The following is a 25,347-nucleotide window of genomic DNA, read 5'->3' on the forward strand; positions in this document are numbered from 1 at the left end:
TTCATGGGGGGCTGCGGTGTTACTACACAGCTTAAAAAGTAGAGAAGAGAGAGACTTACTGTCTTTGCCAAAGCCTGGGATTTTTGGTGGAAATATGGTCGGGGGCCAACAGCTAAGTTGGGGTTTTCAGCCACCTTGATTCCATCGCCTGGTTTGCTTTGTGTGTGTTAATGTGCATTAGAGACAGACCAGGATGCTCCCCTCTGAACCGGGTTCCCGCCTTTCCAGATCCGCTGGACAGCTGAGACAGGAAAGCTCCTTGGTTTTGAAGAGGGGTACTTAGCAGTGAGGATACTTAGTGATACTTAGTGGTATCGACTTGGGGTATAAATGGGGAGCAAATGTGAGTCTGAGGGCGCTAATCCAAGGATGCGTGTTTTCTGCCCTTGAGTGGACAGTGTTGCAGCGCACGCTGCTTCCCGCCTCGTATCTGAGATAGTCCAGGAGCTGGCAGCCCACAGCCCTGTGTTAGAGATGTTGCCGTGACGCTGAGTTGAGATCTTGTCCCTGGGACTGCCCGGCCGCCTCTCTGTCCCAACTATGCCCCACACCTTTAAATGCAAATAAATATTTTAATAGTGAGGTTATTGGTCTGATTAAGATAACTTGAGTTTGTGTGTTTGTACAGCATGGATGGATTAAACTCTGTTTCCAGCACCGTGCATCGCTTTTCCGAGTGACTAGTGCTGTCAGATCTTCTGGAACAATTTCCCCTTTGTGACTTGGAATTTGACTGTGGGTGTCCTGCTTAGAAGTTCATAGCCAAACCATCAAGCATCACAGCTGTTTGAAAGGACAGCTGTACCTCCATACATAGCGGGCAGGGTGCCTGGAACATGCTCGGTGTTCAGCGAGTGATTTTCGTATGAACAGATGACCTGCAGATCTGTTTGCAGTACCATGTCACATTTGTGGACGTATCCGTGTAAATAGCTTTCGCTAAACACTTTGCTACACTCGGTTCTGTTTGCATAATCTGGGACGCTTGACCATTCCTAATTGACCGGAGCTAGAATTGTGCATTTATGAACAGGAGTATTTGACAGACTGTGTTGGTTGGTGTGGTCAGGCCAAGCTCCTGAGTGGAAGTCGTATCCTGGTTTATTTCTTAACAAACCCCACTCTTCATTTCTTACAAACGGACAGGAAGAAACAGAATACATGGAACTCCTGGCAGCAGAAAAACATCAAGTGGAGGCCCTCAAAAACATGCAACATCGAAACAGAAGCTTGTCCATGCTTGATGAAATTCTGGAAGACGTAAGAAAGGCAGCGGATCGTTTGGAGGAGGAGATAGAAGAGCACGCTTTTGACGACAATAAGTCAGTGAGTAGCTTTCCGGAGCCGTCTCCTCTGCACCTGCTGAGCTGCTTGCTGAGAGGATGTGCTGTTGAACCTGTTTGCGTGTGTGTGTGAGTGTAGACTGAGCGCGCAGATGACACGGGGTCCTCCTGCATCACCGATGGTGGTCGGCTTGGCCTTGCAGATGTGCTCCAGTTGTCCTCAACTTGCCCTTTGAGTTCTTGCCAGCCCGTCAGCGGCTCATCTGTTCCCAGTTTGCCCTCAGGTGGACTGGGCCTCTGGTCTCCAGAATGCTCCCTGGACAGTCAGGTTTCCGTGTCGACCCTCCAGGGGCGCAGTGAGGTCTCAGGGGAGATGGTCTTTGTACCTGGAGCAGAGTTCAGACAGCCCAGTTGTCATAATGTGCTTGGAGTCTGTAGAAAGGATGACATGAATTCTGAAAACTGACCGTGAGTCTTGGAGTGAACTCAGAACAGGGTTGGATACTAAAAACAAATCAGCGCAAGATTAGAGAAGATGGGAGAATAAAAATAGAGTGAAAGGGAGGGGTGTCATTAGAACTCACTGATGATGGGATGAGGGGGCGCGTAAGTGTTTCAGGGCTGTGAATTTTCCAAAGAATATGCCCTTGAAAGTAAAACCCTCGTCCCCTTTATCCATTGCTCCCCAAGCACTTCTTCCTCCCCGGACGTCGGGTTTTCCGCGCCAAGGAGCTCTCCAGTTCTCTTCGGCACCTGCGGGGTGTCTGCAATTCACTTCAGTGCTGACACCATCTTCAGGGTTAAGCGCAGACCCCACAGATGAGGGCTCAGTCCCAGACTGCCCCTCCATTTCAGAAGCCAATCCCAACCTTGGAGGGTCCCATGACCCCCTCCTCAAGCTCCATAATTTGTAGAGCGGCTCACAGAACTCGGGAAAACAGTTTATTTACTAGAGCACCAGTTGATTGTAAAGGATACAGCTCAGGAACAGCCGGATGGAAGAGACGCACAGGGCAGGGTGTGGGGAGGTGTGGCACTCCCCGCCCCTGCCCTCTCTGGGCGCCACCCTCCTGCTGAATGCCTCCACGTGTCCACCAACCTGGGCGCTCTCTGCCCCTGCACTTCTAGGATTTTTACAGAGGCTTCATTATGCAGGCGTGTGATTAACTCGACCCCCTCTGGGAGCTCAGGGTAGGACTGAAGTTCAACCCTCACCACGGAGCTGGTTCCTCGGGGACAAGCCCCGTCGTCCGAGGCTGTCTAGGAGCTTTCCAAAATCGCCACCTCCCGTAAGCGGGGAGGCTGCAGGTGCTTGTGAGTGATGAGCGGCTCTTTTCGCCACTGTCGCTTGGAGCTGTTTCAGGAACCCAGGACGAAGACCAAAGAGAACAAAACGTTCCGTTGCCCTTGTCACTCAGGAAGTTCCAGGGGTTTGAGAGCTGTGAGCCCGGACAGGGGACGAAGACCAGGTGCATGTCCTGTTACAAATCGCAGTGTCACACCCTGAGTCAGGTTAAGTAGGCATTTGGAGGGAATAGGAATCCTAAATTCCATCCTTAAATCACTTTTTTAATTGAAAAATTCTCCTAATTCGTGCGAATGAACATTTATTGATCTTTCGTTACTTGATAGAATACTAAAAATATTCCTATCATTCTTCTGTGTATAAGTTACTCTAAAAATTGAACTTGAAGACATTTAGTTGATTTTAATCACGTAATATTGGTTATTCTTACAGGTCAAAGGGGTCAATTTTGAGGCCGTTCTGAGGGTGGAGGAGGAAGAGGCCAATTCCAAGCAAAACCTCACAAAACGGGACGTGGAGGATGACTTAGGCCTTAGCATGCTGATCGACTCCCAGAACAACCAGTACATCTTGACCAAGCCCAGAGACGCCACAATCCCCCGTGCAGATCACCACTTCATAAAGGTAGGCTGGCTGGCTGCCTGCCTGCCTGCCTGCCTGCCCTGCTCTCAGAATCGAGTGCGGCTAGACCCCCGCCGGCCCTCGCCCCTCCTGGTGTGCGCGTCCAGAGAGACTGAGCTTTGTTGTCTGAGCGTGTCTGGGGGTGTGGCCTTCCTCCTCACACAGAGATTCTGCTGCAACCCCCTACGTTTTCTGTGATTTGAAACGTTTTCTCTTCATTTTTAATTTTGTTCCCCGGAAGAATAAGGCACTTTAATATTTAAGATGAAAATTAATTTTGCTTTTGAGAATATGGGCGAGTTTTGAAGTTAGGAGGTACCATGAGGGATTAAAGCTTCGGCTATCTGAAAACTGTTTTCGCTGGAACAGAACCTTCTTACGTGGCAGAGCAGTCTTGGCTTAGGCACCGACAGGCTTTATTCAGACGCAGGTGCAGGGTGAGGACTCCAGCGGCACTGGGGCTCCAGCCAGTGTCGGATTCAGGTCTCGCCCCCTTGAGGAGACCAGCCCGGTGAGAGGACAGGGAGTCCTTTAGAGACATGAGGTCGCGGGGTTGCGGTTTGAGATCGCTGCCTGCACTGATGGAAGTGAGCAGATACAGGGGCAACAGTGCGCAGCCCGCTCAGGGACGGCTGCTGGCACCTGGGTAACTGTTAGGTCTCTAACAAACTCCCTGACGCTGGAATTTGTAAGGAAGAGAAACCTGGCCAGGCACCTGGTAGTGGAGACGCTAAGGAAGGTAAGTGACCGCGGGGGCTGCGTCCGGGGTCTGGTCCCTGTGCTGACAGATATGACGTGACGGGTGAGAGTCCACAGGTGCTTCCCTGGCCGGACGGGAACGGAGCCGGGAGGGACGGGGTCTGCAGATGCGCGTCGTCCCTCCGCACAGGCCGGGGCCTCCACTGTGAAGTCTCTCTTTATTCCCCTTTGCAGTTAGTAGGTAGCTTCTGGAGAAATGTTTGGGATGTACGAACATCCTCTTCCTCATCAAACTTTCACCAGCAGTTTCACACCCGTTGATGATGCTTGCTGGAGTCAGTTGTTAATGTGATGGCTGTGTTGACTTGGGGTGGTGGGGAAACAGGTGAAGGCACGTGAGCTGTGCCGGGAACCGGCGCTGCGGCTTCCCAGGCAGAAGCCTGCATGGGGTGCTAGAGCTCTGAGCTCGGAGAGCACCCCTCCAGGGCTTGAGCCAAGCAGACAGATTTTGCTGTAACTGTCGGACCCTCGGGAGCTCACTCCTCCACTCCTGGAACACACCCTGGCTGTTTGCTGCTGCTCTGGGAGTGGAGTTCCCTCTGGGCGTCTTCCCCACCGCTTGCGCCCCGCCGCGAAGCCTGGGGACGTCCTGTTCTGCTTTCTCCACCAGCCAACCCTTGCCTTGCCAACTCTTGTCTTAAATTTTTGTGTTTCTTGTTTCCTCTTACATTAGGACATCGTTACCATAGGGATGCTGTCTTTGCCTTGTGGCTGGCTGTGCACCATGCTCGGGCTGCCCACCATGTTTGGTTATATTATCTGTGGTGTACTCCTGGGACCTTCGGGGCTAAACAGCATTAAGGTAAGAACAAAACTTGACTGTCTCAGTATCTGTTCAACACAGTACAAAAGCAACATTCCTGAAGACTGAAGTTTTGAATTAATGAAGGTAGCAGTTTCTTATAAACCGTGTTAAAGAAGAGACTCTTTAAAGTTTCGTGAGAAGTCTCTAAACCGTGAGAAAGTCGTTTCATTCTTTATGAATGGGCGACTGGACTAGAGAGAATAGCCCTGTGCAGGTCTTTACGTTACATTAGTTTTAAAGATTCTGTTTCCAGGAATCTGGGTTAGATTATTCAGACACTGATTAAACATGTTTGTAAAAAACTCTTAACGCATTGCGAAGCTGGCAAAGCAGTGAGGAGTCAGGGGTCTTATGTGAGGTGTTGTGAGAACCCCGACAGTGCAGCGCTGGGCTGCATGCGGGAGCCTGTTGCTGACAAGTTGAAGTGGGCTTCCTCCTTTGTTGATGACACCTTCTGACAGCAAGGAAGGATTCCCAGGCTTTTGTGGGCTTCAGAATTTGTCATCTAAATACACACAATTTGGACAGAGTGGAAAGTGAATGCCAGGAATAGCTTGTTGACTCCCACACAGAAGGAGCGATACGGAATGGGGGGAAATAAGCGACAGTCCTCAGAACCTCACCGACACTTCCTGGCCGGTGGAGCGGGAGGAGGTAGGCGGGGGACAGTGCGGGCGCTCCACGTGCATCCTCGTTCCCTTGCTCCTGAGCGGCACCCCTTACCCCGCTCAGAAGGACCGCTGTGATTCCCCCGACAGGGCAGCAGCGGAAGAGGGCGTGAAGAGATCCTCACACCAAACTAATTGAGCAGAGGTCAGAGTGGCCCCGTGGGGAGAGGTTTGCTGGAAGCCCGGAGCCCTAGCCAGTGGCAGCTCAGCTGACCAGCCTGGGACTCAGCTCATGGGCGGGGTGGCCTCTGCAAAGACTGATGTGACTGCAGTCTTTGGAAGATAGTGTTCATGTGATTGAGAGCAGTATGAACAGCCACAGGGGAAAACTCTTTCCGCCAGTCCCCCCTGCCCCCAGGGTGCTTGAAGCAGAGCGGATGCAAATATTCTTTCCTTTTCCCCAACAGCAGGGGTAGCTCATAAGCAAAGAATCAGGGCTAAATAACTGGGAAATAGGTGCAACTGGATACTATAAACATCACACTTAATAAATCATCCATACCTTTGGAAAAAAATGTAATCACAGTAGACCAAGATAAAACCCGAGAGCCTGCTCGCCAACCTGGGAGGGGGTCAGTGGAGGACGTGCAATTGTCCTGAGTGTCTGTCTCGTCCTGGGGGGAGGCGAGAGGCTTGCCTCGGTTAGGCTGAGACACGCAGGCTTAAGTAAATTCCTTTGAAGTCATGAGTTACAGCCTGACTTTGAAAAGGGGAGAAAAATAAAAGTAGCAGAGAAGTGTAAAACCCAGAAGACGTGAAATGGAAGAAGTGAGAGCAGCCGTGTGACAACCATAAATAAGTGGAGTGAACTTCCCTATGAAAGGGTGCGGGCTCTCAGATGGTGGGGGGAGAAAAAGTGAACGATGAGATTCAGTGAAAATCAAGGGACTGAGAGTTGAACGTGACAGGAGGAAAGGCAGGGCTCATGGACAGCTGACCAACTGCGTGGGCGTGGGGCGCGAGGCCTCCGTGTGAGCAGTATGATGGGACAGGCAGCACGCTCCACTGCAGTGGGGTAACATTAAGAATAACAAAACAAACACAGGACACAGGAGCACTGTCCGTGAGAGCCTGCAGGGCGTGGCCGGACGCGGTGCTCAGGAGAAAGTCCACACGCTGGGTCCCACTCAGACCAGAGGAGAGGAAAACGCTCTGAACTTGCGAGCGTTAGACTCGGGTCCCCAAGGAAGCTGAAGACAGGAGCTAATGAGATGACAGGGGCAGTTAATGAACTCGAACAGGTGAATTCACGAGCTGGTTCTTAGGAAATAAAGTAAAACTGTTCCCCTAGCTGGTCAAGGAAAAAGGAAAAAACACCTCATACAGAGGAAATTCCAAGAGTTAGTTTTTTAAAAAAATACTGTGCTTTTTCGTAGATGGTCTCAGTGTGTTAGTACAAGATTGTTCTAAGAACAGCTGACATGGCAAATATTAAATTGTACGGTTTTAAAACTTTCTTGTTTTTCAGTCCATTGTACAAGTGGAGACGTTAGGAGAGTTTGGTGTGTTCTTCACTCTTTTTCTTGTTGGCTTGGAATTTTCCCCGGAAAAGCTGAGAAAGGTAAGAACCTTGTGAACCCACATCGTTGCCCCCAGTTCAGTATAACCTGGTTTTGGTTTGTTTGCTTTTAACATTTGTTCATGACTTGGCTCTCAGATATTTTTAGAATAGAATATGGATGTTTTAGTTTGATGTTATTTTTGGAACATAGATTCTGAAAGATGAACGTTAGGAAAAGTGAAAATTCAATGAATAAATGAAATTAGCTTTCTTTTGGCTAGTTCCAAAACAGGTCTGAGAAGTAATGTTTGCACTTCAATATATGCGTCCCTCCAAGAAGGTCCAAAACTGTTGGAGGCTGAAACATCATAGAGATTGAATATTCAGTGTGTCACCCTAAAAAAATTCCTAATTCTAATTCCTAAATAAGTGGCAGACTTTGATTTTATTGTTCTATCACTATGAAAAGAAAACACCTGAAAGATTAGTGGTGGTTAGGGCTATGTGCTGAGTGAAGGTGAGCTGGAGGCAGCAGTGTCTTCTAAACGTGTCTGCTTCTGGAGAGGCGGCGTTGGACGCTGGGGTGTTCCGGAGTGGAAACAGAGTGACGTTGGAAGTGAACTAAGTGAAAGTTATTTTGCTGTTGAACAGACGCATCACGGGCGAGGGAAACAGCTGATTCAGAAGCTGGTGTGAGGGTGGGGAGCAGAAAGAGCACAGCTGGTTACGTGAGCATGGGAACTAGAACCAGGTGCCACGTGTCCTCTGGAATTAACTGGATTTGGGGTGTCAGGTTGGCAGAGGGTTTTTATGACTGTGAGGGTCATAGAATAGGCCTCCGGGGCAGGGGGATGAAAGTTAGAGCCGGCATGCCCCTGCTGGGGAGCAGTCTCGCGGGGTGACTTAGCGCCTTAACATGCTCATGTCCTTTCACCCGGCAGTTCTGCGCCTGGGTCTCTATCCAAAGGAAAGAATCAATAGAGTTTTTAAAAAAATTAACCCACAAAAGGTATTCAGCTCCTCGTGGTAGCATTTTTGTAAAAGATAGAAGCAAGCTGAATATCTAATGGTTAAACTATGACTTAGCTCCTTGGTGGAGTATCATGTAGCCATTAAAAATATTGCGAGAATGTGTAGTAACAAAGAAAACTATGTTAAAATGCTAAACTTAAAAAGAAAAAAACGAGCACACAGCATGAGCACGGCCGCGTGAAAGGAGCCCACGTGCAGGGGAAAGAATAACGCACCAGATAACCACGTGCAGCGTCTTCTCTCCTGCTCCCTATTTCCCTCGTTTTCTGTAATAACCAACGTATACTTTTTATAACCAGGAAAAATAAACTTTTCTGTAAAGTCTGTGTTTGTTCTCAAGGAGGAACTACTCTGGCTGCACTGACGTCTCATCCCATCTCCCTCCTTCCTCCCTCCTGTTACTTTGACCTCTGCTCTCTTTGACCTGTTTTTCTATGGAAGGCTCCACCTGTCCATCCACTGATTACTCTCACTTCCTTTAAGTGGTTCTTGAGACACGCCTCCTCATCAGGCCTTCTGGATTACTGCTTCGTTTTCTCCAGGTACTTTTGTATCATGTTACATGCTCCTGGCATGGTAACCTCCGCATATTAATTCTGAATCCAAAGTTTATAGGAAATCGGCCATGTTCCTGGGTCCTAAAGAAAAGTGGCCTCGCTCTTCCAGTTGATGCTACTGGGGTGTGTGTTGTGGGCGGGATGGAGGAAGACGGGCTTGGCAGTGAGAACCCCCTAGGTCTCCAGGGGAGCCCAGAGCAGGGTCGCCGTGGGCCAGTCCACAGGCCTCCGCCCAGCAGCACAGCGCATCCTGGGCTCCCGTGGGTCAGTTCAGAGCAGTTCATGGCGAACTCCACTGGGTACCTGGTGGTTCCGAGCCAGGAGGGCTGAGTTCTTGCTCTCCGCCGACTCACGTCACCATCCCTACGAGGGGCCTCGCGTCCTGGATGTTGGGTCCTTATCCCTCTGGCGAGGGGTTTGGAAGGTTGACGTTTCTCTGGTCCCATGTTTTCGTAGTTTGTTTCTCTCCACTATGGTACTCAGTGTTAAACGAGAGAATGGTGTTCTACAACCTGGTCTTAACGAAACTGAGAGCATGATAGCTGCGTCTCTGTCATGCGATGACACTTGGCGATTCTCCTGGGTTTGCGCCCCGTGGTCAGTCCCGTGTGCTCGGCGCTGCAGCCTGGAGGCCGGGAAGGAAGCGCGAGCTGTGTGAGGGAGTTGGGAAGCCTCATGCTGTCTGTCAGGTGGGGGCCGGGCGGGGCTTCGGCCACCCATCTGGTGACCTGGTGGTGCTCCTCACGCCCTTTCTGGGGTGGGCGGGGTCTCCACTGTCCCCTCTGCTCTGCCGGGGTCCTCGCTCACCCGTTCCCGAGGGCCAGGAGCCCTGCCTGCTGCCCCACAGGTGGCCCTGCGCCGACTCGCAGCAGGAATGCCTCAGTCGCCTTGTGGGCTCGGACTGCACGAGATTTATGTCTCCCAAATAAACTGCATTGTTAGGCAACACGTTTGTTTTCCTGTTTTTATTTCCCAGGTGTAGATAACTGGCAGCGCCTTAGAGCAGCCTGCGTTAGCCGGTGTGACTGTCCTGATCGACAGGACTTCGGCGTGTGGGTTGCGGTGTGTCCCTGTCGTGGTGGGAAATTAGTGAATGGGGCTGCGAGAGGGTGATAATCGCCAAAGGCCCCTCCCGGTCTTCTGTGAGCTCTCCTAAAGGCCTGATTAGCAACTATTCAAAAACAACAAAGTCCAAAACTGCCTCTTTCCTTGATGCCGAGGAAAGTCGTGGTCTCTGTCCTGCCCGCAGGGACGCTGACTGAGCCATCTGTCCGCGCGGCAGCATCTGACGCCTTTGTCAGCTCTTCGGCTTCACTGAAGCCGTCCTCTGGGTTTCGTGTCGTGGTGGTGGTTTCTGTCTCTAAGCAGGTTATATCACGTTGGGGGCAGGAGTTGCCCCCAGGAGTTTTCTTCTCTTGTTCCTCCTCTCAACAGACTCTTGTCCGTAGAATGTTCCAGATGCTCTTGTGTTTACTGAGTGTAAGGCCGTGCGCACACTCACTGCGGTCCCTGCCCTTGTGGGGCTTATACTTTGGGGTTTGAGAAGGATGTGTGAGAGTTGTGGACAGGAGTCCTAGGAAAGGAAAGAGGAAAAGGCCCGGAGAGGGTGTGCAGAGTGGGGCAGGGCCCGGTGGGGTCCTCGCCCACGCTCCTCAGACTCCGAGGAGGGCCTGCACTTCCGTGCGTGCTGCTGGTCAGATGCTCCGCCCTCGGTCCCTCGCAGATGCTGCCTGGGGTCTTCTCTGGAGTCCCTGCCACACCGGCTTCTCGGGCCTCATGGATCTGCTGTCCTGGCTGAGGCGTGGCTGACGCTCAGCGGTGAAGTCACAGTTTGCTCTGGAACGCCAAGAAGTCGTTCCATCTCGCCGGCCTCGCAGATGTGGACACTGCAGTGGAGAGGTCGGAGCCTGCCCAGGAGCACAGCCGGTCAGGGCAGGCTTGGGCCTGGACTCAGGTGCCCCTTGCGGGCAGGCACACCTGCCTGAGGGCCATGCTGGTTGGAGGGGGACTCCATAAACCTGCGCACCTCAACCCACACGCCCGGCCTCCTCAACCCACTCGCCCGGCCTCCTCAACCCACTCGCCCGGCCTCCTCAACCCACACGCCCGGCCTCCTCAAGCCACTCGCCCACCCTCCTCAACCCACTCGCCCGGCCTCCTCAAGCCACTCGCCCACCCTCCTCAACCCACTCGCCCGGCCTCCTCAACCCACTCGCCCGGCCTCCTCAACCCACACGCCCGGCCTCCTCAAGCCACTCGCCCGGCCTCCTCAACCCACTCGCCCGGCCTCCTCAACCCACTCGCCCGGCCTCCTCAAGCCACACACCTGGCCTCCTCAAGCTGCTGCTGGGTGTGTGAGTCCCCCGGCACGCCACCCCTCCCTGGCCGCCATCTCGGGTGAGGAAGACGCTAGCTTGTGGTACCTCTCATCACTGCCAAACGCGGGAATGAGAGATGTGAAGCTGGAACTTTGGAGGAGCAGCCTTTGGGGGCTTACCTCTCCCCTTCTGGAAGGAGGGGCCTGGGTCGGCCGGAGTCACACAGCAGAAGACAAACATGCTCTGCATCGAGGGCCGAGTGCTCTGTCCCCTTCCCTCTGTGGGTCCCCCGCTCTTTGACCTGGAACTCTGGGGATTGGGGGCTCCTGAAACTCATTTCCTGAATGAGTTTCCTCGGGGCCTGGCAGGCTGGCAGCTCGATCTGGCCGTCGGAAGGGCCGAGGGTGCCGTGCTCGCTGGGCCACAGTGGGAAGTCACTGCCCAGACGAGGAGGAGCCACCCAGCTGCCCCGACTCCCAGCTGCCCCGACTCCCACAGAAAGTGTGATTCTGCAGAACGTACTGCTTTCTACCCAGAACCAGGGCAGGGGAGCGGGAGCTCACAGCCCCGAGCCCCAGAGGCGAGGGAGTGAGTGTGAGACGCAGCCGGGGCCCAGCCAGTGGGGGCCGAGGTTTGCCCCTGACCTCGTGCCCCACCCACAGCCTCTGCTGACAGCATCTGCCACAACTCCCGCGTGGAGAGGGCCCCGGTGAGGCATCGGCTTTGATGGGAGGAGAGGAAAGCGGCAAGCGCTCTCAGGTGGGGCAGGATGGGTTTTGGGTTCCTCTCTTCTGTTGATACGTGATGTTCGTGCTTGTGTAAAGATCATGGTTTTTGTCATCTTGCCTCTTCAGCTGGATTGGAAACCCAGCGGGTTAGGGTCAGATCTGATCTCTCCTGCATTTACATCGAATCTCGCATGCCGGGGCGCTGGTCAGTATCTGATCATCACGCCACGCTGCTGGCTCGTGTCCTTATGCTGACTCCGTAGGACCCCCGCCACGCCATCTGCCCACCTCTGTGGGCCTCAGAGTGCTCCCAGAAATGGGGGCAACGGTGACAGCTCTCTCTGAGACATGTTGTGAGGATTAAATCGTGATCACAGTTGCGCACAGGCAGACGTGTGCATGTTCAGTCCTGTAGCAGCGCCGGGCACTCGGCAGCCGGACTGAGTGTCCGCCGTCTTTCCTGTGCTGAGACGACGGCTGTGGGGTCGTGCGGCCATATCCACGGCAGAGCTGCTTCCTGGGAGGCTCCGGCCTGCCCTGTGCCAGACAGTGGGTGCGCCTGTGCGCTGCAGGGCACTGGTCAGCAGATGCCGCTGTCGCTGACACGTGTCTGTTGTCCTCTTGCAGGTGTGGAAGATTTCCTTACAAGGACCGTGTTACATGACGCTGCTGATGATTGCATTTGGCTTGCTGTGGGGACATCTGCTCCAGATCAGACCCACTCAGAGCGTCTTTATTTCTACCTGCCTGTCCTTGTCGAGCACACCCTTAGTGTCCAGATTCCTCTCGGGCAGTGCCCGGGGCGAAAAAGAAGGTAGGTGATGACGTGTTGTAAGTACATGCTCAGATATTATGTGTGTGATCCACTCGAATGCACCCAAAGGCCTGTTCCCCTCCTCAGGGCCCCTAAACCAGGTGCCGTGCCTGCCTTCCCGTGGGAGCTGATGCCCCGCTCACCTCAGCTTCTCCAGACCTCCCCTGGGGTAAGAAAAATGCCTTTTATGTGCTCGTCAGTTTAGGATAGTTTGAGGACCACGTTTCAGAGAAACGACTCTACATGGAAAAGTGTCCTGTGGAATTGGTGGGTTTAAGAGATTAATTGCTGCACCAGACCGGGAGCTGCCACCTCCAGAATTCTGGCGACGTAGGATAATGAAATGTGGTTTTGCCTGCACTGCTGTCGACCAGTTCTGTTACACGCAGCCTGAGACGGAAACGGTGGCCGTGCCGTCTCACGGTTTAGTTCTGGCAGTGCTGGGCCTCACATCCTTCTGACGCTGTTTCTCCATAAAATATATGGAGTGCTGTGGTAATTCAGGGCATTTTCACCTCTCACACTTGGGCGTTGGATCCATCTACGTGTGTGAAACGTCACACTGCTAAGTCGTTGTTTTGTGCGGTGCGGACAGCCTTGACCAAAATTCTGCGCTGTACGCAGGGGCTCCGTCTTCGTACACAGCTAAACCTCGACAGCGTTGCCGTTTTTTGCATCATGTTTGTTCATTGTGGTAACTTTCACTGTTTTGCTTTTACTTTGTGAAAGTCAGCAAAAAGCAGGGTTAAAATGTCAGAGTAACTTCACACTTATACACACTTTGTGCCAACGCACGGTGATGAAGAGAACGTGGAAGGAACACCAGAGCGGTCGGGCCGCCTCTCTAGGAAGACCGACTTGCCCTGAGCAGAGCCGGCCGGGGCTGCAGGCTCCTGGGCCCATGGACGCCCACACACAGAGCACGCTCCTCTCAACGCCGGGGGCTTCCAGCTGCCTAGAGGAGGTTGAGAAACTGAAAGGTCTGGTGCCTTGTGCTGACCTGCGGGCCAGGGGCTGTGGCACAGCCTCCCACCGGCATCTGGACTGGCTGGCACTGCCTAGTCCGTGGAGGTCCCAGCTTCCCTGCGGCCTGGTGCTTAAGGCCACCCCTCACAAGGCCCAAGGATGGAAGGAGGTGAGGGGTGCCAGTGCCGAAGTAGGAAAATGTAAACAACCTCTAACAAACTGGCCCCCGGGATCCGGTGTGCGAGAGGAAATGGCAGCTAGAACAGACAGCTGGTGGACCCCAGTGTTGGCAGAGGGATTCTCCCTGTTTATGCAAAGTCTGATGAAGACTTGGCAACAGGCATGTCTGGAAGCTCACGCATGGACAAGGAACTGTGTCTGTTTGGTTAGGTGAGACAGAGACAGAGCACCGTACAGACAGAAGAGCGAGAAGAGCGTTTGAGGCATGGAGAGCACGGCAGATGCTCAGTGAGCATACGACACGAGTCCTGGGAGAGGAGAGCGGAGAACACGCCTGGTCGTTTTTCAGAATTAGAGGAAGACGTGAGCCCTTAGATTGAACGTACATCTCCAAACCTGAGCAGGAAAAGGGAAAATAAAGTCACTCTAGATGTGTCCCGGGACACCAGCAGAGCCTCAAGGACGAAGGAAAGTCTTGACACCTGTCAGAGAGGACAGGTGACCCAGAAAGGAACGGCACACGTCTCCTCAGCAGCACTGGGCGCCACACGGCAGTGCAGGCGTGTACATGCCGGGGTCGAGAAGGCACGTGTCCAGCAAACCGTTACTGAAGAGTGGGACGTGGCATGGCACCCTCAGACATACGCAGCCTTCAGAGCGTTGCCCACCCGTCCAGTCCTGCACCAGAGCGCCAGCACAGGACGGGCGAGCGGGGAGAAACCAGAGAACGAGGGAGTGCGGAAAGGGATCTCCTGAAGTTGTAAACTTAATTAACTATGGACTGTTAGGAAAGGAGCTTTTTGCATTTTCTTAAAAGGCCAAGCTAAAACAGACTGTAAGAAGACGGAGTCGTCTAACGAGCTGCACGTTTGGGAGGGAGTAGACACACTGAAGGACTGGGACTTTGACAGGAAAGTTTATAGTTAAACGTACACGTCAGAAATGGAATATACCAGCAGCACAGTTAGAAAATGGAATTTGGGGAAAAAACCTTCAATTTGTAATAGCCACAAGAGATTCTAGGTACTTAGGAATAAATCTCTGAACAGATGTGACACCTTTGAGGATAAAATTACAAAATGTTATTGAAGAGAGAGCCCATGTTCATGGATGAAAAGACAACACAAAAAGATGTTTCTCCAAATTTGTAAGCTCACAGCTATCCCAATTAAAAGTCTGGAAGAGTTTTTCATGAAACTTGCCAAACTAATCCTAAAGTTTATTTAAAAACAGAGGCCAAAAATGGCCAATATTAATTTGAAGTGAGGCGCTTCCCCTCCAGACAGCGGGACATGTTGTAATGCTGCCGTCCTCGGGGCGGCATGGTCCTGCGCCCGCAGAGATGGGGCAGTGGGGCAGGGTGGACAGCCGGATGCTACAGAGGAGTGGGAGAAAGTGGGCTGGCGGGGAACGAGAATTAGTTATCCACGTGGAAGAAAATAAAATTAGAGCCCTGCCTTGAACTGGGCGCAAACTCGTTGCTACGTGGATGAAACACCAAAATGTGAAGAGCAGAACTTCGGAGCTGGTGGAGGAAAGATGGGAAAGCCCTCGTGACCGTGGGGTAGAGAGAACTTCTTAAAATGCACAACGCAGCATCCAAAAGGGAAAATGTCGATAAGTTCGAGCACATTAAACCTTGTAACTTGTGTTAAAAAGGTACTTTTTGTAAGCCACAGACTGGAACATTTGCTAGGTAAGTAAAACTTGCAAGGGAGTAACATTTAGAACGCATCAGTAACTTCAATAAATCCAGACAAAAGGAAACCCAACTGGAAAACGTCCTAACGGGTAGTGAGGAGAGGAAACCCGAGTAACTGTGGACACCAGGGCCCAGACCCTCGCCGGCTTTGGGGAAACACAGGGAAGATCACTGGGTGCCCTTTGCCTTGTGAGCTGGCATAAGGCTTGAAACCACGGAGCTGTGTCCTCGCAGACCTGTGCGCGGAGCACGGGCAGACGGGCCAAGGATGCTGCTCCTCACTTTTCACTGTAGGTTTTGTTGTTGGTTGTTGCCAAGATTCTCCTGCTTCACAAGTTGTCCAGCCAGTACATAAATATTGGGGCCCAAACCCTCAAAGGGGTCCAATAAATGACTCCACCTTCCATGCCTGTGCTCAGAGCCCGTGGACCGGTGAACAAGGGTGAGGTGGCTGGAGGTTGCAGTAGCGGCTTGTTGTGATGAGAGGTGGCGTGGAAGAGGCAGCAGTGGATGTTGGATACCCAAGCCCACGATGAGACTGGCCACCAGCCCACGCAGGGCGAACATGCAGGGGCTTCCCCTGGGGGCCTGCAAGAGGCCTCGCCTGTGACCTCACGTGGGCCACTGCTTTCCAGGAAGGAGGAGCACCCCCAGGCTGATGCAGCGCCCTCATCCCCCTGGGAGAGTGAGCAGGGTTGGACACGAGGCCAGCAGTGGAGGCCAGGAGAGGCCGGGGAGATCTCTTCTCATGAAGACACAGCAGCGGGGGATGTCTCAGGAGACGTATCGAACGTTCCACGCAGCGTGTCTATAGCAGAGGAGGAACTGAAGACCCAAGTGACCATCCCCTGGGGAATGGGCAAATTGTGGTGTATTCTGCAGCAGCTTTAAAAGCGAATCATGATAATAACATAAAAATCTTTGTGCTTCCACATGGGTGATTTTTTAGACATAATGGTGAGCAAAAAAAAGCAAGTTGCAGAAATATTGATTATATACTGTTTAAATTTACAAAACAGTGAACTCAGTGTTGTGCTCAAACACAGAGATGTCACCATATTAAAGTGGAAAACACCCAAGGGCATGTTAACGTTAAAGACAAGGTGGAGAGGAGGAATGTGGCCTGAGAGTGGGGTCTGCCCGGTGCTGAGAGTCCAAAGCAGCACCTGCTTCTCTTCAAAACTCTGAAGCAAATCTGTCAAAATTTTAAGATTTAGCAAAATCCAGCAGTGGGTGTTTGTTATCTTCTTTGTTTCCTATACATTTACCGTGTTTAATAAAGGGATGGAAAACAGGAGAAAATTAAATTACTTGTAGTAGGGGCCGGCCCTGTGGCCGAGTGGTTAAGTCTGCGCGCTCCGCTTTAGCGGCCCAGGGTCTCGCCAGTTCAGATCCTGGGCGCGGACATGGCACCACTCGTCAGGCCACATTGAGGCGGCGTCCCACATGGCACAACCAGAGACACTCACAACTAGAATATACAACTACGTACTGGGGGGCTTGGGGGAGAGGAAGGAAAAAAAAGGAAGATTGGCAACAGATGTTAGCTCAGGTGCCAATCTTTAAGAAAAACTTGTGGTCGTGATAAGCAAAACGCAGACAGACAAAGATGCCAGAAGTGGTGAAGTGGTGTCTGAAGTCTCGCACTTCACTGCGGACGGTCGTTGCCACCTGTCCTGCTGGCGCTGCTCCCATTCTGTGCTTGTCATGCTGGAGCGTCGGTCCTCCTCCAGCCTCGTGGACTCGCCCCACGCAGACGAGGGCCCGCATTGGGGACCCCTGGCTCTGCTCTGGGGTGCCTGTGGGCAGAGGTGGATAATTGTTTGTCCCCTGAATTAGGACAGTTGACTGTCCTCAGGTGCAAAGGGAGAGAACAGAATTGTCACAACGTGTGCAGAGTGCCTTCAATGCTGTTTCTCACGAGTGCGGCGTGAGGCGACATTCCCCGTCTGCTGTACGTCAAGACGGGACGAGGCGCAGTCCTGGGTGCTGCCGTGAGCACAGTGGTCTCGTGGGAGGAGGGGCCCGCCGAGAACCCGCGAGCTGGGGGCCTCGACGTTTCCCAAGGTTGACAGTCCCGGTCATCGTGAACCCACCAAGGGGTATGCTGAAAATCAGAGACGTCTGAAGCGTCCCCACAGCCAGCGGTGGTTGTGAGGGCGTTGTTCTCCACTCTGTTGAGTCACAGAGCCCTCCAGGAGACGGCGCTCCAGCCCCCACCCCTCGCATGGTTGTCCATTTGGAGGGTTTTAAAATTCTTGGCCAAGACAGTTTATTTACCAGAAATGCAACTTTGTATGGTAAGTGAAACAAGCCTCCTGAAAGGGTTACCTGACTTGTAATCAAGTGAGACTTTTGTTGGTAACGAGGGTTTTGATTTGGTTTGGTTTGGTTTGATTTTCTGCTGCTTTTATATAAGATTACTCTGTCACATGGGTCTTTAAATATCTGTTACTACCAATAGCTTTTTTTAAAGGAAAAGAAAGCTTACTTTAGGGGAGAACATGACTATTTAGCATTTAGAAGCACCTTTAATAGGGCCCAAGCCAGAACTGTTGGTTGAAAATGGAAGCATAGCAGGCCTGTGTGAAGTGTTGCATTCTTGAAGAATTGATCGACTTCCTGTCTTCTGTCCTGAGGACTCGTGTGGTGCCTTCAGCCGGTGCTGTTCCTGCCCCCCTGCTCTGTCCGTCTAACGTTCCTCTCCCCCATCTGCGTTTGTCTCAAAGGGAAGGGACCTGCGGCGTGGGGGCGATGGGGGCGGAGGGAAAGTGACCCTGCAGCCACGCCCGGCCAGCGGTGTGGCAGAAGGGGTGGGGCCGGCTCTCTCTGGAATGGCTTGGGGGAGACCGAGGCGGGAGGAGGCCACTTCCTGCGCCTAGGGACACAGTGAAACTGGGATGACTATCCAGGCCTTTCGCGTTCTTGTTTGCAATGCCATCTTTTCCTAGTGACATTTCCCTGTAATCACATGAGTAACACGTACCTAATGGAAATAAAATATTCTGGAGATTCTCTCTACAAAAGGTTTTGTAATCTTTAAAATGTTTCAGTGTCTCCTCTCAAAGAGAGTTTAAAGTCTGTCTTCTTATTTAAGGTGTCGAAATTATTGGAAATGTTTTAGAAATATGCATGATGACTGTATCTTGACTCTGGACCCTTTGAAAGGCCGTAACCGTGCCTTGAGTAGCCGTTTTCTCCAGCAGGCGACCTTGACTACAGTGCCGTGCTGCTTGGGATGCTGGTGACGCAGGATGTGCAGCTGGGGCTGTTCGTAGCCGTCATGCCCACGCTGATCCAGGCGGGAGCCAGCACGTCCTCCAGGTGAGCGCTTGTGGCAGCTTGTCACACGGTTTGTTTTCCTCCTTTCAAGTGGCTTATTTATGAAAATACTGTTTAATACCTTTTCCCAAAGAGACGTTCAGAGCTTGTACAGCACGGGCGTGGGAGCACAGACGGAGTAACAGTGCTCAGCTCAAACTCTGGTCCTCTGGTCTCGGGCGAGGTGCTTCACCTCACTCTTCAGGTAGTATCAGTACTCACCTAATCGAGTAGTTAAGATTAAATGAGTTAAGGTGTGAACGTGCTTAGAACACTGCCTGGAACACAGTGATGGGGGGTGTGTGTGAGCGATCGTTGTGGTTATTGTCCGTGTCATCCTCGTTACCATTTCCCCTGATCCTTCTTTCCTTTTTCCCAATAAACTAATCCCAAAGCCTAAGCTACGCGTGTTTCCACTTGTATGGAGAGAGAAGCCAAATGGGAAAAGTAGATTCACCCAGAAAGCTGGAGGTGGTGCTGCCTGTACAATATGTTACAAGAACACCAGCCAGAAAGTGAACACACTTGGAAAATACAGGGAGCCCTGTAAAAGTTAAAGGCAAATGCATGTGGATTAGGACCGTAAGCTTCAGTTTATTTTGAGCAAATGTACTAAATGCATAAAAATATTGTGGTGAAATATTTCCAGAGGCTACATGTGTTTCATCTCTTATAGTAATGATATGATGGGCCAAAAATTAGTAGACTTTTTCAAGAATTTTTCTGGAACCACTTTGAAACACTGAGATGTGTCTCGTTTACGTTATTTCTTCCTTTCTAGCCTGTATGCCTTTTATTTCTTTTTTTCGCCTCTCGCACCGGCTAGAATTTCCAGCACTTTTCGAAGGAGATGGGGTGAGTGGACACCCTTGCCTTCTTCCTGATCTGGAGAGAGAGCGTTTGTTCCGCGGCACGTGGGGTTTGTACCTGTTCTGCATGCAGTTGGGGAACTTCCCCTCTATTCCTAGTTTGCTGAGAGTTTTTATCATGAATGGATGTTGGATTTTGTCGAATGCTTTTTCTGCACCTGTTGATGTGCTCGTATGGTTTTTCTTCTTTGGCTGATTTACGTGGTAGATTACATTGATTTTTGAAAGTCCAACCAAGCTTGCGTACCTAGAATAAATCCCACTTGGCCATGCTGTGTAATTCTTCTTCTACATTGCTGTGTCCAATTCACTGATATTTTGTTGAAGATTTTTGTGTTTCAGTTCTTGAGAGAGATTGATGTGTAGTTTTCTTTTTTTGTACTCTCTTTGTCTGGTTTTGGCCTTAGGGTAGTACTAGGTTCATAAAATGATTTGAGAAGTCTTCCTCCCTCTTCTGTTTTCTGGAAAACGTTGTATAAAATTGCTATTAATTCTTCCTTAAATGCTTGGTAGGATTCTCCAGTGAAACCATCTGGGTCTTGAGATTTCTTTTTTGGGACTTTTCTTAAATTATGAATTCAATTTGCTAGTAGTTATAGGGCTATTCAAATTATCTACTACATATTGTTGAGTTGTGGTAGTTTGGTTTTTTGAGGAATCGGTCCATTCTATTCCACTAGTGATTTTGTGTGTGCAGGCTTGTTTGTAGGATTCCTTTATTATCCTTTTGACGTCTGTAGGATCTGTGGTGATATCCCCCGTTTTGTTCCTGGTGTTGCTAACTTGCATCTTTTCTCTTTTTCTTTGTCAATCTTTCCAGAGGTTTGATGATTTTATTGACCTTTTCAAAGAACCAGCTCTTTGTTTCATTGAGTTGTCTCTTTGTTTTTCTGTTTTCAATTTCATTGGTTTCTGCCCTTTTCTTTATTATTTCTTTCCTTCTGTTTGCTTTGGGTTTATTTTCCTCTTTTTTTTTCTAGGTTCTTGTGGCGTGAACCTAGATTATTGATTTGAAGCCTTTCTTCTTTTCTGCTGTAAGTATTCAGTGCTATAAATTTTCCTCACAGCTTAGCTGCATCTCATTTATTTTGATATGTTGTATTTTTATTTTCATTCAGTTCAATGAGTATAAAACGTTTCTTTTGATACCCCCTCTGTGACCTGTGGATTGTGGAGACATGTGTTTGCGGGTTTTCCTGCTGTCTGTCTGGGTTTCTAGTGTGATTGCACTGTGGTCGAAGAGCAAACACTTTGTGTGATTTCGTTCTTTCACGTTTGTTGAGGTTGCCTCATGGCCCCAGATATGGTCTGGTAAATGCTCCAAAGCAACTTGAAAACAAAGTGCGCGTCCTGCATTGTTGAGTGGGGCATTTTATGAGCGTCTGTTAGACTCGGTCCCCTCATCGTGTTGCTGGGTCTTCCTTATTCTTGCCGTAGGTCTGTCGATTGTCAGGGAGGTGGGATTGCCCTCCCCACTGGTAACTGCCTGTGTCTGCTTCTCCTCTGAGCTCCATTAGCTTTCCTTCATGTGTTCTGGGCTCTTTGGTTTGGCGGACACACATTTAGGATCGTTTTGTCTTCCCGGTGGATTTGGTTACCCTTATGTGATACGCCTTTTGTTTCTAGTAATTTTCCTTGCTCTGAAATTAACTTTACCTGATATTTAGTATATAGTCACTCTTGCCTTTTTTTTTTAATTAATTCCGCAATGGTGTATCTTTTCCGTCCTTTTACTTTCAACCCACTTATGCTGTTGTGTTTGAAGTGAGTTTCTTGTAGACAACATATTGTTGGATGATGTTTTAATCCACTCAGCCAATCTCTGTCTTTTTATTTTCTAATCTTTAGGGGGATCCTTTATTTCCTTCACTTTCTACTTATAAAGTGGAATTTCAACGTGTAAAAGTTGTTTCTTCTAGTTCAGCCAATGGCTTGGAACATCACTTTGTCCTAATTCCATGATGTAAGTGGTCCCCAGGGCAGGTCCAAGGCTTGTGGGTTCACAAGGACTGGATGCACCGGATAACCTCTGTCTTTTAACTGGGGTAGTGAGACCGTTTACGTTCAAGGTAAATATTGATATGTTAGGACTAAGTCTCTCATTGTACTTGTTTTCTGTCTGTTTTTTCTCTTTCTTCTTCCTCTTTTCATTTTTCTTACTTCCCTGTTAGTAACCTGCGTATTTTTAAGGATTCCGTCTTGATTTATTTATAACATTTTTGAATCTATTGCTTTGTGTGGGTTTCTTAGTGGCTAATCTAGGTGTTACTATACACGTTCGCTTCTTCTAAATGAAGAACATGATTTCCATTTAGGTCCCTTCCCTCTCCCCACTTTTTAAATATAATTGTTGTATTTTCTCTACTTAGGTTGAGCACAACTTCAGATGGTTTTATAAATTTTGCCTCAATAATCAAGTAAGATTTTTAAAATTCATGAGAAAGATTGTCTGTTATACTTACTACTTTGACCCTTTCTGATGTTCTTATTTTCTTTCTCAAGTTCGGCATTTCTTCCATGAAAATTCCCTTTCTATTTGAGGACTTTCTTTGGTCATTCTTTTATGGTTAGTCTGCCACTGGCGACAAATTCTCTTAGTTTTCCCTCATCTGAGAACGTTTCCTCCCCCTTCTGTGCCCGAAGGACACTTTGACTGGACGTAGATGTGGCCGTTGCCCATTCTTTCCTTCTGACACTTGAGAAACGTTGTGCGGCTTCTCTCTGGCCTCCAGTGGCTTCAGGAGAGATTGGCCCTGTTCTCCACCAGTGATGCGTGGTTTCTCTCTGGCTGCTTTCAAAATTTTCTCTTTGTTTTTACTTTTTGGAAACTTAATTATGTGTCTTGGTGTCTTAGTCAGTTCCGGTGGCCATGACAGAATACCGCAGACTGGGTCTTGTTTAAACAGACAATTAGCTCTCAAGTTCGGGGGCTGGAAGTCAAGGTCAAGGTGCTGGCCATGTGGTTCCTGGTGAGAGTCCACTTTCAGACAGCGTGTCCTCACGGGGCGGAGGGAGAGAGCACACAGAGCTCTCTGGTCTCTTCTTACATGGGCACTAATCCCGTCCTGGGGCTCCACCCTCATGACCTCACCTAATCCTCATCACCCCCAAAGGCCTCACGTCCTGGTACCGTCATCTTGGGGCCTCCACGTATGAATCTGGGGGGATGCAAACATACGGGCCCTAACACGCTTTGGGTTTATCCTATTTGGCCCTCACTCAGCTTTTTGAATCTGTAGGTTTGTGTCTCTGGCCTAAGTTAGGAATTTCGCCATTATTTCCTCAAACGTGTTTTCAGCCCATTTGCTCTCTCTCTGGAACCAGGGGTACAGATGGCAGCTCTCTTGTCCCACGCGTCTCCGAGACTCTTCCTTTTCAGTCTGTTTTCTCTGTCGTTCAGCCTGGGTGATTCCATCTGTCCGTCCTCAGGTTCACGGGTTCTGTCCGCTGTCATCTCCACTCTGCTATTTAGCCCACCCAGCGAGGTTTTCATATTGGTTATTGTATTGTTATATAGTTTCCATTTGGTTCTTCTTGCTATAACTTGTTTCTTTGCTGAAATGTTCTATTTTTTCATTTGTTTCAAGAGAATTTTTAATTGCTGTTGAATCATTTTCATGATGCCTGCCTTAAAGTCTTCATCAGAGAATTCTGACAATTCATCCTGCTGTTGGGGTCTGTTGACTCTCTTTCTCACTAAAGCTGTGGTTTTCCCCAATTCTTGGTGTGATGAGTGATTTTCGATTGTACCCTGGACATTTCACATATTATGAGTCTCTGGATCCTATTAATCCTTCTTTTTAAGCAAGCAGCGCCCTGCGTAGCTGGGTCTGAGGGCTGGTGTGTGTGTGTCCATCCTTCCTGCCCAGGTGGAGTCACAGACCTGCCTTGTGGAGACGGGTGGGGCGGACGTATTTTGTATTTTTCAGTATTTACCTTTTGCCAGATGTTATATTAAGTTTCAGCAATCCAAAGTGATTAAGGTCTCATCTCTGCTCTCGGAGAGCTCAGCCTGACAGGGCAAGTAGGAGCCAATAGCTCCTTCTCTTTCCACGGAGATTTCCGGAGGTTCAGGCTCAGGCCCCGGGGCGAGGCCTCCTTGGAGCTCTGTCGTTTACCAGCCTTCAAGCCCTGGCAGCTGACTGAACATCTCTGGGCTTCCGTGTGCTCAGCTGTAAGATGGGCCCATGTGGAAATCGTACCTGCCTGGAGGAGTGTGTGAGAGTCGTGCGAGAGAGTCCCGTGGAGCACGCAGCCCGCTTCCTTGTGTGTGTAACTCTTACAGTTAGTTTAGAGAGAGGGTCCTTTTGATTGTCATTTTCCTTTGATGCAAATTTTTTTAACTATCAGAAAAGCAACACTTTTGGTCACACGCAACTCAAAATCAGAGCCAGTTCGTACTCCTTCTGGCCACGGATTTTCAAGATAAATAACTGAACGAAAATTTGGGCAGCAAGAGGTGGATTTATAACTTTAGCTGAAAATCATTCGAGTCTACTTCAGAAGCATACAACAATTTATTGCTCGTAGAGGCCAGAGTCTCCTCGGTGAGCAGGAAGCGGGCCCTGGTAAAGCACATGTCACATTCATCTCACCGGATTCCCTGTCAGGTACAGACGTCTCCATCAGAAAACTTTAAAGCTTTTCTCTATTTTCCAATTAGAAAAATTAATGCAGCACAGGTATTGATCTCAATGATATGTTCCACCTTAGTCAGGAAGCAGCATGTTAGCAAGAGTTTAGTGACATGGAACAAATGTTCTCTGTTACGTTAAACTGTAGAAGCAGAGTCAAATTCATATGCAATATTCCTCAAAAGTTTAAGCATAGAGTTACCGCATGACTCAGCTATTCCACACCAAGGCCTTCACCCAGGAGAAGTGAAATGTCTGTCCACGTAGGAAGCTGTGGGTGGGTGTGATGCTGGCACAGCCTGTGTTGTGCTTAATGCCCTGAACTATACAGGCATACCTCGGGGAGGGCGTGGGCTCGGCTCCAGGCCACCGCCCTAGAGCAGATAGCGCGATCAAGCGAGTCACACGAAGTTTCCGGGTTCCCACTGCATATAAACGTTTGCACGATACTGAGTCTGTTAAGTGTGCAGTAGCAAATTGAAAAATGCTGACCGTCACCTGAGCCTTCAGCGGGTTGTAACTTTTTTGCTGGTGGAGGGTCTTACAAAAAGAGAAAATGCATACCTGTGAAGTCCAGTGAGGTGAAGCACAATAAAATGAGTCGTGCTTGCACACTTTGAAATGGTTAAAGTAGTAAATTTTATCACACTAAGAAAAGCATGTGCATGAATGTTCATGGCAATGTTGTTCATCATAGCTAAAAAATGGAAACAACTAAAATGTCCATTAGCTAATGAATGGATACGTCAGATGTGCTGTGACCACACAATGGAATATCATCCAGCCAGAAAAACGGATGAAGTCCGGGCATTGGCTACAACATGGACGAACCGTGAAGACATGGCACTAAGTGCAAGGAGCCAGACACAAAAGGCCACGTAGTGTATGATTCCATTTATGTGAAATGTCCAGAACAGGCAAACCCACAGAGACGGAAAGCAGGTTGTGGTTGCAGGGCTGGGGGAGAGGAATAGGGAGTGAGTGCTCATGGGTAAGGGTTTCTTTTGGGGGAGGTATATTCTGAAGTGGATTGTGGTGATGGTTGCACAACTTTGTGAATACACTAGAAACCATTGAATTGTATGCTTTAAATGGGTGATTTGTATGGAATGAGAATTATATCTCAATAAAGCTGTTAAAAATTACGTACAGTATTATTTCAACTACATGAGAAGGTGAATGGAGACTGGAAATACATGTATATAAAGCAAGGTATATCTCTTCTAATACACATCAGTCATGTAAACGAGGAGCAGGATGTGTCTGGTGGCATACAAGTGACA

The 25,347-nt window shown here is 49.8% G+C and overlaps 1 protein-coding gene across 12 annotated transcripts in view; it reads left to right on the top strand.

Annotated features, from left to right (window-relative positions):
- TMCO3 (transmembrane and coiled-coil domains 3) overlaps positions 1-25,347 on the top strand; it is a 45,216-nt gene that overhangs the window by 7,689 nt on the left and 12,180 nt on the right. For 6 of the 12 annotated variants that reach the window (XR_011528283.1, XR_011528282.1, XM_008518138.2 and 3 more), the window contains 6 exons: positions 1,147-1,326; positions 3,022-3,213; positions 4,643-4,771; positions 6,911-7,003; positions 12,206-12,392; positions 18,444-18,564. Coding sequence is in view for 8 of the 12 variants with exons in the window: in XM_008518138.2 (XP_008516360.2) it covers positions 1,147-1,326; positions 3,022-3,213; positions 4,643-4,771; positions 6,911-7,003; positions 12,206-12,392; positions 18,444-18,564 (902 nt within the window). In the remaining 4 variants the exon portion in view is untranslated. The remainder of the gene's footprint in view (positions 1-1,146; positions 1,327-3,021; positions 3,214-4,642; positions 4,772-6,910; positions 7,004-12,205; positions 12,393-18,443; positions 18,565-25,347) is intronic. The other 6 variants (XR_011528284.1, XR_011528285.1, XM_008518139.2 and 3 more) reach the window with 1 other exon arrangement.

This window comes from Equus przewalskii, chromosome 16, assembly GCF_037783145.1.
Source record: "Equus przewalskii isolate Varuska chromosome 16, EquPr2, whole genome shotgun sequence".
NCBI classification, from domain to species: domain Eukaryota; kingdom Metazoa; phylum Chordata; class Mammalia; order Perissodactyla; family Equidae; genus Equus; species Equus przewalskii.